The following is an 18,871-nucleotide window of genomic DNA, read 5'->3' as shown; positions in this document are numbered from 1 at the left end:
ATAGCTGCTGTGCTTTCCTATACTGGAAAACATGAGCCCTGAGCTTCCTTACACATTTGGATGGGACTGCCAGTTAAAACATTGAGGGCTAGAGATTCCACAGTGGACGCAATCAGGAATCAAGATAAAAATTGTGTCTTAAACTTTAGCTTTTTTTTTTTAAGTACGGTTGCAGAGCAACTTCCCATTCCAAAATAATTACAATCATTAAATCTTCTGTGAATTATATCAACCAGGCACATAATTGAATTCAATTATTTACACATTAATTTTGAAAAAGAAATCATTGGTATATTCAATAGTGTAAACCTGAGACAAGTTAATAAATGCATGTGAAATACTTTTATCTAAGAATAATCATTTTTAATAAATGTCCAGTCTATCATCTATGACAACTTGTTTTCAATTATTTAACTTCTTAAAATTATAATGAACTATTAACTAGTTTTACAAGTGTACACTAGTCAGTTTCTTAGTATTATAAATATCTTTAAGAATTTAAAACTTTTAAACCACGTCTACTAGTGTGTCTTAAATATTACTTTTTAGAGTCCTATTGAACACAACAGTTGCAATCAAAAGAAAGCCATAGAGTTTGTTATTCACAGAGTAGCCAATTTTGAGGATGAGTTGGCTTCCAAGCACTATTTTTAAAGCATATTAAAGACAGTTGAGACTCAACTTACATGCAATGTAACTTGCATTTAAAATTCCACTGGCTTGGCAAATATTTGAGAGCCAAACTCAAACTCCAGGTCACAATGTCTGAAGTACCATGTGGAATTTGAAATAAGAGCATTTCAATACTGAGAAGTGGAAGGTAATGGATCACATCCTTTGGTGACTCTGAAGTGCTCAAAGGAAAGGCTTCACTCAAAATTCCACAAAGTATGCCCCAATCTTAAACTATTGGCCAACTGTTTTTCAGAATTCTTTTGGAATAATAAAAGGACAAGCATAAATGCATCAAATCCAATTGATGAATGATGACAGAAGGATAGACAACAGATATGCTAGAGCAGACTGCCATAAATTTGGTTTTACAATTCATCAGCATTTATACTCTGTACTTCGACAATTAGCAACAGATGAGGATAATAAAACCTGAGTTTTATCTGTTCTGATTTTGATTGGTAATGTTTATCAAGACAAACAAGTGCCAAAATATTGACTTGTTCCACCATTCCACATCTCAAAACAGACCATAAAGCTAGGAGTAACTATAGTACATCTGCTCATTTTTTAGCACCACATTGAAAATCTCACACAGAGGAAGTATAACAATAGAGCAGTGTGCTATTTTGTACAGCCTGGTAACCTGCGCAAAAGGCTAGAAATAAATCTAGTTTCACTTGAATAATTATACATGATTCATGAACTGGGAGGGAATGTCTATCATATGGAGGCAGTGAAAGGTGCACCTAAGATTGAATGAGCTGAGGAGGAGAAAAAGTTAAAATACTTTGTTCACCATTACAATGCAAAACACACCACAGCTGACCTCATTCTCTCTTCACTCTATGTTTCTAGAAACATATCTGCACAGGCGAATCCAGTTGAGATCCCTGGACGATTGCCAGCATTGGAATTATTAGATCAGAAAAAATATTAAACATCTTCCTAATTTCAATGGTTCAGTTATTTATTAGGAAAATTTTGTGAATCTAATAAATTTCATGGAATATAATTCTCTGCAATATCTTCTTTACTTTTGTTCCTTCATTGACCAGGAGGCAATTCCACACTGACACTGCTTTACATACTCCAGAGTTGACCCTGTGCTGTTCCTTAATTAAGTCCTTTTGTTTTAATATGGCAGGGCCAGTTGGCTGGGTTTTCATCCTAAAGCCAGGTAACAGGAGTCGGGAAATTTCCTACTTTAGCTGGCCTTTGCTGTGAAGAACTCCCTACAAAGACAGGCTTTCTATTTTAGGGGGTTGGTGTAAATAGGCATCTTGCCCACTATCTCCAGAAAAAATTGAGAGACAGCCATAAGAGCTGCTGCGTGCAGATGGTGGCTGTTCAAAGGGTCCACTTTGATGATCTTGGATTTCATCCCAGTTTCAACAGAACAAATAAAACAGAAAACACCCTTCTAGCATTTGCCCCAACCACAATCTCCATGCCCTTTCCACGTCAATTTATGTCCCACCAGCAAACGCTCTAGATTCTCATACTTCCCAGGCACTTTTCTAAGCCTGTAATAAAAGCAATCAAACAGACTTTCAAAGTATCCCTGTAGCAGAAACTGCAAGTATTTCACACCTCTTTGCGTAAATAAACACTGAGCAATTGAGAAATAGATTTCAGAAATCAAATAACATGTTCCGTTGGGTGCAGCTGTTTCGACAGATGAATGAATTTCTGGCATCTCATCCAGGCCTTTTCATACAGACTTGGCTGACTGGGTTCCCCACATCTAAATGTAGAAAGTCTCATGGTGCTTCCTGAAGAAGGGCTTATGCCCGAAACGTCGATTCTCCTGTTCCCTGGATGCTGCCTGACCTGCTGCGCTTTTCCAGCAACACATTTCCAGCTCAAGGTGCTTCACACAAGTATTATCAGATAGAATTTGATAATACTGGTAACTTGGTTAAACAGGCAGATAAAGATTATATTAAAGAAATAGAAGTAGAAACATGAAGATCCATAGGGACAGAAATCTAGAGTATAGTGCCTAACCAGCAGGAGGCCTAGCTGCCAAAGGAGTGGTGAAGGAAGTAGATTAGCAAGAAGCCAGAGTTAGTGGAACACAAACTCAGAGCAAGGTGAGAGGAGGTTAGCAAGATAAAAATGCGGAAAGACATGGTGGGATTTTAACATAAGGATGAGAATTTCCAATTTAACATACTGCCGAACAGTGAGCGCAAGAATGACAGGAGAACGGCGATTGAGAATGAGACAGAGATATGTTGGAATGCAACAACACCAGGATAATACAAAAGCAGCTCAGGGGTCAATGATCAAAATAACTGAACTGTTTAGTCGATATTTGTATCTTATTTTATTTTTAACACAACAAAATTAAAGCTGAGACAGTTATTAGCCACTTTACTGCAATTGATTTTTCCAGTTTTTCAACACGTCTCCAAAAATCATGTAAAGAAGCCATTATGGTCACTAACTTAAGTCAGTATTGGAGTCTTCATTTTATAAATGGAAAACTATAATTTTGAGATTGTAATTTTGCATCATTAAAATATTCTCTGATAGCATAGGGCTTTTCTTAAACTTAGAGACCTAATTCAATCTTCTAACATCTAGGAAGTATGCATCTACATCCCCATAAGCTCAGTTACATTACAAAGCTTGAAGTTGAACACCGGATATCTTAAGAATCCCTTAAGAGGAACATATACAATATTTCTTCCAGCTGCACACAGAACCCACAATAAAAACCTGTATGTTCAGATTTCTCCAAACCAGACCACTCTTTCCATAATAGGATTTTTAACAATGAGGTAACCATATTGTTGCACATCAATATTGTAACCAAATCCATTCCTCCGAAATAGCTAACTAATTAAAAGCTGGTGAGGTCTAAATAATTAATCTCCTTAACTTTTATTGATTTGACACTTTTGTGGTGGGGGATTACTGCTACTAAATTAAAACAGCTTCCTATAGTCACTGTAATTGAGTCAAAATCTGAGACATAGGAGTGAAACAAAATATACTTCAAAACTAAAATTATTGGCACTTTGAACATTTGATTTATTTTATGGTTTTGAAATGCAGATCTTAAGGTGCCCTTGGAGAGAAGAAAAGGAAACAGCACAAGACAAGCACTAAGACAGGCTTGAGTCATGGAAGCTTGGACAGATTGATATCAATGATCAAGGTAGTTTTCTCCCACCCTAATTATTTGCTTGACTGTATGTTCCAACTCCTGTAAAACAGGACTCAGTATAAAAAAATGTGTTATTGAATTAAGAGCAGGATGCAAGAGTGAACCAATTGTTTCTCCAGGTCTTTAAATACAATGATACTCTCTATTCTTCAATATGAATCATATTTGTGATCATTTTCTGAATTTGTGATCTGTTAATGTCTGAAAATATATGGCAGGAATTTGGATTTTAATTTAAGACTTTGCTTTTTGCCAAAACCACCATTAGGTTGTGCAGTGACCGGCATGCTCAGAAAGAGCCTTGGCAAGCTGTGCAGTGTGTGTGCATGTGCTCTTATATGTGTGTGCATGCGTGTGTGAGAGTGGGGAGGTGTGTGGATATGTTGAGTATGTTTTGCATGTGTGCATGAGGATGGGTGATCAGCAATCAGAGGAAGTCAGGGGTGACGTAGGGCTTGATGGTTGCATTGCAACACAATGGTGTGTGACTGTCACAATTTGCATATACACAGATGACAGTGGCCAACTTTGCCGGCCATCTTAGAGTTACACCTTCTCTGTTAATTCAAATAATTGGAACATTGTGGGCAGCATATACCATAAGTTTAAAAACATGATTTGAGCCCAGAAGGCTTTCTGGCACAAGTCAAGAAAATTAGAATCACAAAAGTAGAGTAAAAGTCTATTTGGCCAATTGATTCCATTGCGATGATATGCGCTTTTACGCGGGGTTTGTTTTGTCCTGTTTCTCTTCAAGAAAGATGTTATAAACCTGGTGCCAAATGTAAAGCAGAGTAAACAACATCATTTTTTTTTTATAAATTAGACAAAAGGAAGAGTGGGTGAAGTCAAGTTCATACAGACCCAGGCTTTTAGTTTTGCTTTCAGTTGTTGAAGTTGGGGGTTTTGGAGTTGAAGCTGCTAGATACAACGCTCCCTTGCCACCACAAAAAGCTTGAGTTCTCTCTCTCTACTGCTAGATTCATCCTGTCGGTGTTCCATCTCATGGACCGGCAGAGATATCAAGTGAAGGAAATTTGTTTTGCCTTTCCAAAGGATGTGTTTATGGGATGCTGGTGTATGAGATGAGTAGTAGTTATAATATATATTATTTTATTAAGTATTTTGTTAGAGTTAAAGTTATGTCAATTATTATTTTTTGTTTATACTTTAACTGTGGTGTAAGAATAAAATGTGCTTTGCTTGAAGTCCAGGGGTTTGACCAATTACATGACATCTGGAACTTGAAATAAGATAAAAGTTCGGGTATAGGCTATCTCCTTAATATATTTTGAGGGATTTGGTCTGGTCCATAATATCATGCTGGTTAGTACCATTCTTTCTTCATAGTCCTGAAAATTCTATTCCTTTAAATATTTATCCAAATTCCTTTTGAAAGGCATTGCTAAACTTGTGTTCACCATCCTAGCTATCAGCGATTCCGAATTCTGACCATTTGTCGTGTAAAAATGCTTTTCCTCGTTTTGCCTGTGGCTGTTTTGTCAATCATCTTAAAACTGTGCCCTCGAATTATTGATTCATTGGGCCACTGGAAAAAGTTTCTCTTGTGTTATCCTATCTCATTTTTTTCAACATTTAAACACATCTGTGGAAACTCCTCCTAGCCTCCACTGGTCTAAGGAGTACAACTTGAGACTATTTGTGTAATTATACTCCTGCATCCCTAGAACTATTGCAAAAAGTCTTTTCCACAGCCACTTGAAAGCTTTCCTAATATTTATATTTCAGAATGGATTAGATTCATAACAAATGTTTCACATATATTTAGTATGACTTCCTGGCTTTTGTACTGTAGCCAGCTATCAGTCTAAAATCTTACATACTTTATGAACTATTGTTTAAGCTTTTCCATCTTCAAAGATGTGTGCGCAAATAATATACATTGCTTTGCACCTCTTTTAAATGTATACGATTTAATACGCATTTCTCTTCATCCTATCAAAATGTATCGTCTCACAATTTTCCGCATTAAATTTCATCTGTCACATGCCTGCCTGTTGCACCAGCTTGCCATGATTCCTGAAGTCAATTGCTATTTTTTTCTATGTTTGCTACTCTTCCAAGTTTATGCTATTTGCAAATTATGTCTATAATGTCACATTTTTCTGCTATCCCTTTAAACCCTCCTGTCTTATACTTTGCAGATTTAGAAACTATCAGCAGCTCTCACACCCTCCCCCCCCCCCCATTCACTAGTAAAAGAGTTTTGTGGAATAATCAAAATTTAGTATCAAAATCAAAGAAATATACACACCTATCAAATTTAATTCTTTGCAGCAACAAAAATTATTATGGGGTAACTATTTTAGCTTGTACCATGAAAAGAAAAAATGACAGAGTGAAAAGTACATTTAGACACAGTGACCAGCAAGATTCATTATTTCAACAAGGATACTAGTAGAATTCCCATGTGGATCAAAGAAATGAATAAAATTCTAACGAAATAGATTGAGGGAATTTGTTTAGCAGCATTTCAGTCATGTTACTTAGAATACTTTTAAATGATGAACATGCAGGGAAAATATGATGAACTCAGTTTAAATAAACAGAGACTTATATAAAGTAATAAGCAAGTTAATACTAAGACAAGGAGAAAAAAAAACAGCCTGTCAAAGAATAGGGCTCACTGGTTTGAATACAAGAAAAGGTGCCAAATGGGTAAGACAGAACTTGCATAGACAATAAAATAGTAAAACAAAATCTTTCAGTATCATAACAAGACAGCAGTGAGAGAAAAGAGGTAAACATTATAAAAGCAGCAAGAAGTCTTGAAATTGACGATAGGCATAAAATAATAAAAATTCATAAGGACTACTTCCTCTCAGGCCAAACATAAGTAAATGCCCTCCCCAAAAATACTGCAAATAAAATCAGCTTTATAAATTCAATTATAAATTTAATATATAGGGGCGGCACGGTGGCTCAGTGGTTAGCACTGCTGCCTCACAGCGCCAGGGACCCGGGTTCAATTCCCGCCTCGGGCAACTGTCTGTGTGGAGTTTGCATATTCTCCCCGTGTCTGCGTGGGTTTCCTCCGGGTGCTCCAGTTTCCTCCCACAGTCCAAAGATGTGCAGGTTAGGTGAATCAGCCGTGCTAAATTGCCCGTAAGGTTAGGTGCATTAGTCAGGGGAATGGGTCTGGGTGGGTTGCTCTTCGGAGGGTCGCTCTTCGGAGGGTCGATGTGGACTTGTTGGGCCGAAGGGCCTGTTTCCACATTGTAGGGAATCTAATCTAATTTATATAATTCTCATCATATGTGTTCCACACATATCTCTTGGACAGATGCCAAGAGATTCTTCTTGACACAAAGAGCCACCCATATGTAGAATTAACTTTTAAATAAAGCAGTATAGTACTGTTAGGTGAAGAGTTTCTAGCTTCTAACCTGATCTTGGAGCTTTAGCATTTATAAGCTGGTCCAGTTTGGTTTCTCATCAGTGGCAACTCCTAAGATGTTGTTAGTGGAGGATTCAGCAATGATAATTCCATTGAATGTCTTGGCAGATGATACGATTCTCCCTTGTTAAAGATGGCCATTGCCTGGCACTTATGCAGCAGTTAGCACTTGTGCCACACAGCCCAAGCCTGGACATTGTTCAGGTCTTATTGCATAGGGGCACAGATATTTTCACTATCTAAGAATTTATGAATGGTGCTGCATGTTGTAGAACCATCGGCAAACATGCCTAATTCTGACCTAATGATGGAGGTAAGGTCATTGATGGAGCATTTGAAGATGGTTGGGCCCACAACAGTATTCTAACATGCTTAGAGTGAGATGACTGACCTTCAACAACCATAACCATCTTCCCTATGCTGGTATGACTCCACCTTGATGGCTCTTTTCCTGTGCAACATTGTGTTTATCGAGTAACTGAATTTGTTTCCTCCAACCCCTACGGTACAGTTGGTTCAACTTTCATCAAAGACTGTGATGCTTTTGTGCCCACCTATCACCAATTTGGAAATCCAAATGCAAAAAAATACAATTGATGATGATAACTCAGACAAAATGATATTCATCTTTTGAAAAGAAAAGTATATCACTCTGCCAACTAATTTTTGCATTCCTTTTCACTTGAGTTTCAATTGCCTTTCCACATACATGTAATTATAATTAGGTTGAAAAGTAAGAACTATGCAATGAGAGAAATTTCTGTAACTTCATTACTTGTCTGGCGAGGAAAGTTTTTGTGCTTCTCATTCTGGAGTATTTGCTTAGAAATGAAATCAAAATTATTGTAACTTCATCAACTATTCTCAGCAGGGTTTACAAATTTGTACCTCTGCAGATGGCCTGCATTCTCTAACAGGAAGACACTGCTGTGAGGGGAAGGGAGATTTCATCAGTGATTGAGCATTCCGAGCCATGAAAGTGTCAGCTAAGGGTCCAGCACTGTTGGGAATGCATCGTGGGTGAAGGATGGAAGATGAAATATGGGAATGTTGAGAGAAAGGATACAGAACTGGCTCAAAGATAGAAGACAGAGGGTGGTGGTGGAGGGTTGTTTTTCAGACTGGAGGCCTGTGACCTGTGGAGTGCTACAAGACTCGGGGCTGGATCCACTACTTTTTGTCATTTATATAAATGATTTGGATGTGAGCATAAGAGGTACAGTTAGTAAGTGGACAGCTAAGAAGGTTACCTCAGATTATGATGGGATCGTGATCAGATGGATCAATGGGCTGAGGAGTGGCAGATGGAGTTTAATTTAGATAAACGCGAGGTGCTGCGTTTTGGGAAAGCAAATCTTAGCAGGATTTATACACTTAATGGTAAGGTCCTTGGGAATGTTGCTAAACAAAGAGACCTTGGAGTGCAGGTTCATAGCTCCTTGACAGTAAAGTCGCAGGTGGATAGGATAATGAAGAAAGCGTTTGGTATGCCTTCCTTTATTGGTCAGATCATTGAGTTGGGGTCATGTTGCGGCTGAACAGGACATTGGTTAGGCCACTATTTTGTAATTGCATGTGATTCTAGTCCCCTTTCTATCGGAAGGACGTTGTGAAACTTGTAAAGGTTTAAAAAAGATTTACAAGGATGTTGCCAGTGTTGCAGGATTTGAGCTGTTGGGAGAGGTTGAATACACTGAGACTGTTTTCCTGGAGGCTGAGGGGTGACCTTATAAAACCATGAGAGTCAGGGATAGGATAAATAGACAAAGTCTTTTCCCTGGGGTGGGGGAGTCCGAGAGGGCATAGGTTTAGGGTGAGAGGGGAAAGATATAAAAGAGACCTAAGGAGCAACTTTTTCACATAGAGGGTGTTACGTGTATGGAACGAGCTGCCAGAGGTAGTATGATGGCTAGTACAATCGCAACATTTAAAAGGCATCTGGATGGGTGTATGAATAGGAAGGATTTGGAGGGATATGAGCCGGTTGCCGTAAGTGGGACTAGATTGGGTTGGGCTATCTGATCGGCATGGACGAGTTGGACCGAAGGGTCTGTTTCTGTGCTATACACCTCTATGACTCTATGTAGTATTAACCCTGGGAATAATATTTAAATGGCCATGATGGGAAGGTCGCCAGTACTGTGATAATAACAAGGTCTAGTCTTAATCTGATGCCAAATCCAATTTGAAATCCCAAACAAATATTCTAGAATTTCCCTCTCTCACATACCTCAGTCTGATTATTTTCACTGCTATTTAATAATATGTCTAATACGAAGGACTCATTATTATTACTGACAGCATAATCTGAGGTAATTACAGATCAGCAGTATCCAATGCAAAATGAAAGCTTGCAAATAAAGTTCTCATGTCTTTGCAACTTTCATGTAATCAATTTTAAAGGTAAAATTCAGTTTAAATTAATGTCGTTTATTCTTTAGTGAAGCATTAAATATACATGAATGTCCACTGTAGCAGATGTTTTATTTTTAAAGGCAATAAGGGTTTACAGATGTGTATTTATTAGTGAGTCTTGTTAATATCCAAATACAATATGCTGCTGGCAGAGTTAAATGCTTTCTCTAATCTTCTGTGTTGCCTGGCTTTCCGACTGCAAAGGCTTTCAAAATTGTTCAAGTGATCTCCATACCTCAGGCAGAATGTGACTCAGTTGCATCTATTGGAAACCTTTTCTTGACACCCTCTGGCAGTTTAAAAAAATTTGTTATGTTTAGGTTTTTTTCAGGTAGTTTATAATAGATTGGTATATAACAAACAAATGTACATTCAAAAGTCAATTGTGCAGTAAGTGATCACTACTGGTCACTGTCTGCATGTAAAAATGTAACAGATTGATTTAATGTGTAAACCTGGAAGTGTGTTTAAAATTTGGATTTTAAGGAACAGTTATGGGTATTGTTAAAATATTTCCCTTAAAGTTATATCCAAAGCAATTTTTTTTTTTTTACAGGTGTGCTATTATCTGTTACTTTTATTACCTGCTTTTTGTCAAACTTTTTTTTAAAAAAATTCAATAACTTATTTCTTCTTTTGTGTCTCTTTCAAATCAATCCTCTTGCTCCAATTTTGAATGTTGTGATATTGGAAGACCTTGGTATAGTGGTAGTATCATGGACTAGTAGTTATCCAGACACCCAGGCTAAAGATCTGAGGGATATGAGTTCAAACTTCCCCACGACGGTTGATGGAACTTAGTTTCTAGAATTGTGGAATTTAATGGTATTTTGGCAATGGTGACTAGGACACTGCCATCAATTGTCATAAAGAGCCATCGCTTCACTTCCTTTAAGAAGGAAAGCTGCCATCTGTACCTGGTCTGGCCTACATGTAACTCCAAACTTAGAGCAGTATGGTTCACTCTTCATTGTCCTCTGAAATGGTCTAAAAAGCCATTCATTCAAGGGCATTCCAATGAGGAATGAGCAACAAATGCCCAGCCAGTGAAAATTACATGTCCTGAATGAAAAAAAATCTTTGAGAAGGGAAAACTCTGAAAAAATATTACTTACTTTTTCTTATAAGTTGATTAATTTGATTAATCATAATGTTAAGTATAAATTTGGAGAATAAAGACAGGTGATGGGGTTGTCATACGTGTGCTCATTCTTCATGAAAAATCCTTGAAATGGCAGGAGGTGTCTGCGACTACGCACTTGGAAATACCAAGACTTCCACTTTGAGGCAACCAAGTGCTAAGCTGTATGTGCTGCTGTATCATTACTACCACTGTGAATGCATTCTTTACATTCTCAAGCTTCTACTCCCATGAATTAACTAATGCCTTGACATTTGTAGCTCTGCAGCCCAATAGTTCCTCCTCCACCTTTGAGGAAGCAATAGATTTCTCAGATGTGAATCTGTTTTACGTGCTCCCTCCATCAGTTACTCCCACCTAATTCCACATAGTCTGTATCCTCCCATGCTATATCAGATTTCACCATTATATTTGGTGTTGTTCCTCTTCACAACTAATATTCGACTGTGTCCCAGTAAAAAGGCTCCAATCTCCACCCTTGTGCTTTCTGTCTTCCCCAATACAGCATGAACTGTCTCCTGATAACCCCCTTGACAGAATGATATGAAAGGATACCCTTGACTAAGCACCACCCATGCTCCGACATCTCGACTGCTCTTCAACAGACACAACTGTAATCCTCGACTGTTGGACCTGACCTACAGGACTAACTCAATTCTTCAACTGCAAGGAAATGGATTCCCAGAATTTGATTGCACCAAGAATCCGACTGACCTTGGCCAACCCCCAAAATCAGATGATTTCTTTCACTGAATGTAGTCTCACTCTCTGACTGCTCAGAGTTCCCCTTGACTGGACAAAGGACTCTTCATCTTAGACTTTCAGACAGAGCATTTAGTTGAAGCACATGGAATGTGTTTGCTACAGAGGCTGTTGGCATATGCTGTGGATATGATATTGATTCAGGACAATGCCACACAACAACATGCCCACTCCCTCGCCAAGCTGCCTGGCTTTCTGTCTGTGCTAAGCAGCAAGTCAGTGCAGAAATGCTATAAGCCTGTCAGTTCTGAATGAAATGACAATGCGCTAAAAGGCAAGGGAAGCCAGAGATGTCAGAGTGTCAAAGTAATTGCTAAGAAAGCAAACTAACAGCCCTGCGTTTCAATCTGTTCAGGTGCCTGAGGCATATGTGTGTTTGTCCCTGCATGCAGAGTGACTTGTCAGGAGCATTGCAATGTGAGGAATAGGTGAACGCCAAAGTGCAGTAGAGAAGTGTTGAAGTGTATTCTGAGTTAGTGCAAATTCTGCCATACAATATGTGAGGCTGGTGTTTTGCTGATGCCAAGGGGATCTATGGACAAAGGGTGGAAGCAGTTGCTGCCCAAGGACTGTGTTGTGAGATGCCATTGAATGGACCTGAACCTGAAGACCAATGACACAGCCAGTGAACTTTTGCTGTTAGGTAACCGTACTGACTTTCAAGTCAGGAATTGGTGCCATTTCATTTCTCATGAGTGTATGAGAGATTCACAAACTGCATTTTAATGAGGCAAGATTAGCTGATAAGGAGATGAAAATGCACAGAAATAAAGTGTTTGTCACTTCCTCACAAGCTCTGAGGAATAGTCACTCAACCTGAAACATTAACTGATTTCTCTCCACAGATGCTGCCAGAGCTGCTGAACTTTTCCAGCAATTTCTGTTTTTATTTCTGATTTACAGCATCTGCAGTTCTTTCAGTTTTTTATCCTGTATTATACACTGCATCTTTTTAAGACAACAGCCTCACGAACTTTAGACCACTTCGACCCAGTCAACGAAAGAGAAATGAAGGCAGCATTCTTTTACCCACAAGTATCACAGAAGGGATGCTGGAGGTGTTAGTAATTGGTTGGGAGACTGGGGACTTAAAAATTCACAAATAGAATGTAATACGATTAGAGGGCGTACAAGTGTTGTCCCCTGGGGACCTGCCCTGAGACTAGGTTATCATCATGTACTTCTATGACATGAAATAAAGAAATAAAGCATTGTGTATCCAATTTTCAAGATGATATGAAATTTGGAGTCTGTTATGGGGATGGAATAAGATATCAGAAAGGGTCATAGATGGATGGATTAGGTAAGTGGACAAAGCTGTGGTAGATGGAGTTCAATGAAGGCAAGTATGAGGTCAACCACTTTGGATCTGGGAAGGACAAATTGTCATAATGGTGCTAGGCTGGGAACAATAATGAGCAAATGGATTTAGGTATCCAGGTACACTGATTAGTAAAAGCTAATGCATAGGACCAAAACTATTCAAAAACGCGAATGGAATATTGACCTCCATATCAATGGGGCTGAAATATCAAGAGGAGGATTTGATGCTTCAATTGTGCAGAACCTTGATTGGATGAAATTTTGAGTACTGCATATAGTTCTGCAAAATCTCAAAAAAGGCGAAATGGTCTGTATTGGGTGTTGGTGGCAGAAGATGCACTGATTCTCTCCAGTATTATATTCGGGCTGAAAGGGCTAAATTTTAGAGTAACTCGAGACACGACAAAAGTCCACACCAATGTTTATGTTCCACTTGAGACTTCTCCTATTTTTTGCTCATCTAAATCCACCATTGTAACCATCTATTCTCTTCTCCCTCAAAACACTTGTCTAATTTACCCTTTAATGCATCTATACGACTCTCTTCTTGCTTTAGAGGAACAGATCCCAAAGCTTTCCATCAGGGGTGGATTTATCTTATCCAACATCTCAGTGCATTGTAGACTAATGGATTGTGATTGTTTGCCATTACTAGTCACGTGTTCTATATTTTTGCATCACTTGATTACCAAAACGGTGATTTACAGTACAAATTAGCAGAAGCATGGCTCTTTTCATACAAAAATAGAAGATAGTAGCAGAGTGGGCCATTTGATCCCTTGAGTCTGCTCCACCCTTCAATATGATCCTGGCTGATCAAGCTCATTAGCCTAATCTCACCCTTCCCCCATGTCCCTTGACCCCTTCAGCTACAAAAGCTACGTCTGACTCTTCTTGAAAACAATGTTTTGGCCGCAACCATTTTCTATGGTAGTGAATTCCACAAGGTGGCCATGCTCGGGCTGAAGAAATTTCTCATTACAGTTCTAAAAGGTTTAACCTTTGTCCTTAAACTATGACCGCTGGTATTGGACTCCCCCACCATTGGGAACATCCTTTGTACAAATAACCTGTCAAGTCTTGTTAGAATTTTATAGGTTTCTATGAGATCCCCCTCATCCTTCTAAACTCCAATGAATACAATCCTAACCAACTCAATTTCTCCTCATATGTCAGGACTGTACACCCTCTATAGCAAAACCATCTTTCCTCAGATAAGAAGACTAAAACTGCACACAACACTGCAGGAATGGCTTCATCAATGGCCTGAACAATTGCAACATATTTTCTAGTTAGCAATTCCTATTTTCCTGTGTGATCGATGTTCAGTTAATTGATCTTCATGGTTCGTTTGGGGATATAACTAGAAATTGACAAGTGCCACAAGCTCCTTAATATATATTTGCAGGAAGCCAGGGCTTTGATGTAAGGTCCCATCCAAATGTCTGCACCTCTAACATTTATTATTCAATACTGTACTCAAGCGCCAGCTTGAATTATTTACTCAGGACCTGGAGTGGGCCTTGAATTGGCAATCTTCTTTGTTTCAAAAGGAGCTTTGCCACCAATTGAATCAATCTGAAATTTATAAATTTATAATTCAGCTCTATTTAATTAAACAACAAAAAAATGCTGAAAAGAGAAATCAAGGCAAGTTTTCTTCACTGAAATGCCAGAAATATTCAAAAATTTTAAAGTAACAAAGTTTGAAGTGAGAAATGAAAAGTTATAGATAAATATTCAACCTAAAAACAAGGCACCTTGTTTCAACTTTATGACAAAATTTGTGAATAGATTTTACAAGTCTCATTCATAATAACTTCAACAGAAAGGAAAATTAAGTACGTACTTAAACGGGAACAAGTCTGTTTGTTTCTCAGTCACATCAAAGTTGAACCTTACCCCACTGTGCCTTATTTCTGGTAGAAAAGTATCAAAATCATGAGGGAGATTCAAATCACATTACATATTTTGTTTGTACGAATCATTACTGCAATCATCTTTTGACTAGTACCTTGCAAAATTTAGAATAACAACCTCATTTCACAAATGTACTTCAGGCAAGATATAAATAAAAAGGAAATTTTAATTATTGCACTGCATTGTAGTTGGGCAATTCAGATAATCTTATTGCAGATTATTCTGATTAGCAGCAACTCAGCAATATATCCAAACAACATGACAATTGAACTTGGACTTTCTTTCCACATAATTGCATGGTTCCACATAATTGCATGATTTTAGATGAATGGTAAATCTAATGTACTCACCAATCCCACTATGTAGTTTGCCAATATGTTGTAAATTCAAGCCTTTGATCATAAATGGCAGTCCGCTCTTTGGATAATCCCCCATCGCAAAGCTGTATGCCTGCGGGGTGGGTCAGAAAAAAATAAAAATGTATAGCTAACAAAGAATTATGCATTTAACGCAAAATATTGTCAGCACTGGAAATCAGATATAACCAGAGAAATTCTGGGAAGTATTCAGCAAATCATGGAACATAAATGGAGACAGAAAGAGAGCTAATGCTTCAGGGTGATGATAGTTCATAAGAACTGGTAGTTGTTAGAGATTAAGAGGGCTAAATTGGACAATGTTGTAAAATAGGAGCAGGTATTATGACTGCTTCTGATGCAGGCAGCTTTCTTGCACTGCCTGCTAATTTCCATGACTGCTCTGTTCCACCAGTGCTAAATATGATGTTCAGTGACTGCTTGCCTCAGCATGAGATCCAAGTTCATACAAACATTAAACCATTTAAAGCTAGCCTGCATTGCTTAAAGGGAGGTGAATTCTGACTGGAGCATTGCTGGAATATTTGTGGAAAGGAATGTGAGGAGGAAGAATCGTAAATTATGGTGCATCAAAGGAGCAAGTCAATACTAACGATCTCTGATAATGCACTGAATGCATTGGTGGAGAAGGTGGAATGGGCGAATGATATATCCATAGGCGACTAGCAGCCCTGCCTGTTAGCAGCATAACTTGCTGTTTATTTGCAAAACGGCCTCAATTTGGCCCAATCGGAGGGCACGTGTGGGCACAGAATGGGGGGACGTCAGGTGGCTGCTGCACACCACAACCTGTTCTCAGCTCCAACACTCTTGACAATCCAATGATCTTCCCAAAAATATCACTAACTTCTCGCCAGTACTGTTCTTTATGGCTGTGCTGCTTTGGTCTCCAGTGACACAACATGTAGCTAAGGCACCAACCACTAATTCACCAGCATCCTCAGGCAAGATGGAACTTCAGGGGTGGGGCTTGTGTTTGGACTAACCACTTGCTGGATAGCACTTCATTTCTTAAATGGTGCTTGATTCTGCAATCTTTTTCACAGGTATGGTATTATCCTGAAGTTACCTGACATTTGTGCCAAAAGCACTAGTTCCGGCCACTGACAGTTATTCCTCTCTTGCAGGGCAATTTGGTTCATAATTAGAGGCAATAAAAGCTGACCAGGGGTGACACGTGCAGTTGCAAGCTCTTGACCCAACAGAGGAAAAGGTGTTTGCCATCACTGGATTGACCATGACTGACATGGACTTGAAACGATTGAAGTTCCTCATAGTTAATCCTCCTTCGCCCATGTAATCCCCCCCGCTCAGCTGACAATCTTTTCTGTGTTCTCTCATGTACAATGATAGTGCCACTTCCTCAGCGCCAGGGTTTGGATTCAAGTCCCACCTGTATGAATGTGTGTCACATCACATCTGAACAGATTGATTCAAATAATTCAGAAGAAACTATAATTACAAGCAGTGAATGATTTCAGTGTGTACCTTTCTTCCTCCCTTCACCATAATTTCTTGTCTGTTGCTGGATTTTCACTCATCCAGACAAAAGGTAGTAATTAACCACACTTTTTATTTGTCCCTTGTACATAATGGAAAGTCTCTGGGAGTCAGGAATTCAGTTACTTGCACTAGTATATCAGACCTGTCCTTGTAGACCAAGTCAGAAATCACATGACACCAGGTTATAGTCCAACATACTTGAAAACACAAGCTTTCAGAGTGTCGCCCCTTCACCAGGTGAAGTGAGAGGAAAGCAGACAGAACACCGAATTTATGCGCAGAGAGATGAAGGGCGGGCAGATCAAAAGATCATATAAATGGTGTGACTGGAGTGTCAAAAAATCTGAGTTAATGTTTTGGGTCTGGTGACCCTACCTCTGTTTTTTTGTTCACAGATGCGGTCAGTCCTGCTGGGCTTTTCCAGCGGCTTCTGTTCGTGTCCCATGTTATTCCAATTATTTGGTTTGTCTTCAACACCACCTCATTTTTAATTTTTTTGTAATTATCTCTCTGCCTCATTTAGTTGGATTATATGTCATTCCTTCAGTTGGTACTCAGCTATTGACACTTTACTCACACCATCTAACACCCTTGGTCACCTGCAGAGATGTAATATTTGACACTCCACTCAAATCATTTGAATGATCTTTTGATCTCTCTACCCTTGATCTCTCTGGCTATAAATCCTGTTGTGGAGGTGCCGGTGTTGGACTGGGGTGGACAAAGTTAAAAGTCACAACACCAGTTTATAATCCAACAGGTTTATTTGGAAGTACAAGCTTTCAGAGTGCTGTTCCTTCGTCAGGTAGCTAGTGGGGTAGGATTGTGGAACACTGAATTTATAGTAAAAGATCCTGCCCGAATAGTCAATTTTCGTGCTCCTCAGATGCTGCCTGACCTGCTGTGCTTTTCCAGCATCACTTTAATCTAGACTCTGATTTCCAGCATCTGCAGTCCTCACTTTTGCCGACTGGATGAAGGACCAGTGCTCCAAAAGCTTGTACTTCCAAACAAACCTGTTGAACTATAATCTGGTGTTGTGTGATTTCTGACTTTGTCCACCCCAATCCAACGCCGGCACCTCCACATCCTGCTGTTGTAGGCACAGCATTTACATGACTGGTGCAGCCAATTTTCTGGTCAGTATAACCACAGGATGTTGATAGCGGCAGATTCAGCAATGGTATTGCCAGTGAATGGCAAAAGGAGATGGTTGATATTCTTCTTGTTAGGAATCATCACTGCCTGGCAATTCTATGGCATAAATATTGATTTTCTGGAAAGGTGATGGCCCAGTGGTATTATCATTGGACTGTTAATCCAGAGACTCAGATAATGTTCTGAGGAGCCTGGTTCAAATCCTGCCATGGCAGATGGTGGAATTTGAATTCAATTTTCTGAAAATTTGAAATTAGGAGTCTAACAATGATCAAGAATCCATTGTCAATTGTTGGAAAAACCAATCTGGTTTGCAAATGTCCTTTAGATTAGATTTGCTACAGTGTGGACACAGACCCTTCGGCCCAACAAGTCCACACCGACCCTCCAAGGAGTAACCCACCCAGACCAATTTCCCTTTGACTAATGTACCTCACACTATGGGCAATTTAGCATGGCCAATTCACCTGACGTGCTCATCTTTGGACAGTGGGAGGAAACTGGAGCACCCGGAGGAAACCCACACACTCACGGGGAGAATGTGCAAACTTCACACAGTCACCCAAGGCTGGAATTGAACCTCAGACCCTGGTGCTGTGAGGCAGCAGTGCTAACCACTGAGCCACCGTGCCACCCTTAGGAAAGGAAACTGCCATCCTTACCTGGTCTGGCCTACAGACCCACAGCAATGCAGCTGATTCTTAACTGCCCTCTAGGCAATTAAGAAAGGGCAATAAATGCTGGTCTACCATCCTGTGAATGAATAAGACAACTTTTTTTCCAGTTTTCAGCTTAAGTCTGAATGTTACAGTGGTTTTGCTGCATGCAATCATGTTTCACCAGCCGTGGAACTGCATATGTAACTGAATCCTGCAAGCATTTGCAAACATATTATAAATAATTGTATATCATTTGAACAGAGATAGCATAGAATTCCTTCGGTCATGGCACATTTCAGGGTTACAATACTGTGCTTGGGAAAGAGCAATCTACAGTCGATAACA

General features: G+C 39.2%; 1 protein-coding gene across 2 annotated transcripts in view; it reads right to left on the bottom strand.

Annotated features, from left to right (window-relative positions):
• Nucleotides 1–18,871, bottom strand: part of LOC122554293 (ERI1 exoribonuclease 3-like) — a 419,345-nt gene that overhangs the window by 237,850 nt on the left and 162,624 nt on the right. Inside the window, exons 7-8 of one of the 2 annotated variants that reach the window (XM_087990562.1) lie at nucleotides 15,180–15,279; nucleotides 9,734–9,972 (exon numbers count right to left, since the gene is read on the bottom strand). In XM_087990562.1, coding sequence (XP_087846688.1) covers nucleotides 9,920–9,972; nucleotides 15,180–15,279 — 153 coding nt within the window. In that variant the 3' untranslated portion in view covers nucleotides 9,734–9,919. Of the gene's footprint in view, nucleotides 1–9,733; nucleotides 9,973–15,179; nucleotides 15,280–18,871 lie in introns of those variants that run through there. The other variant, XM_087990561.1, reaches the window with a different exon arrangement.

This window comes from Chiloscyllium plagiosum, unplaced genomic scaffold (genome assembly GCF_037043375.1).
Source record: "Chiloscyllium plagiosum isolate Xiang-an unplaced genomic scaffold, Cpla_swu_hap1 HiC_scaffold_9, whole genome shotgun sequence".
NCBI lineage: Eukaryota > Metazoa > Chordata > Chondrichthyes > Orectolobiformes > Hemiscylliidae > Chiloscyllium > Chiloscyllium plagiosum.
This window is presented reverse-complemented; position numbering and strand designations above follow the sequence as displayed.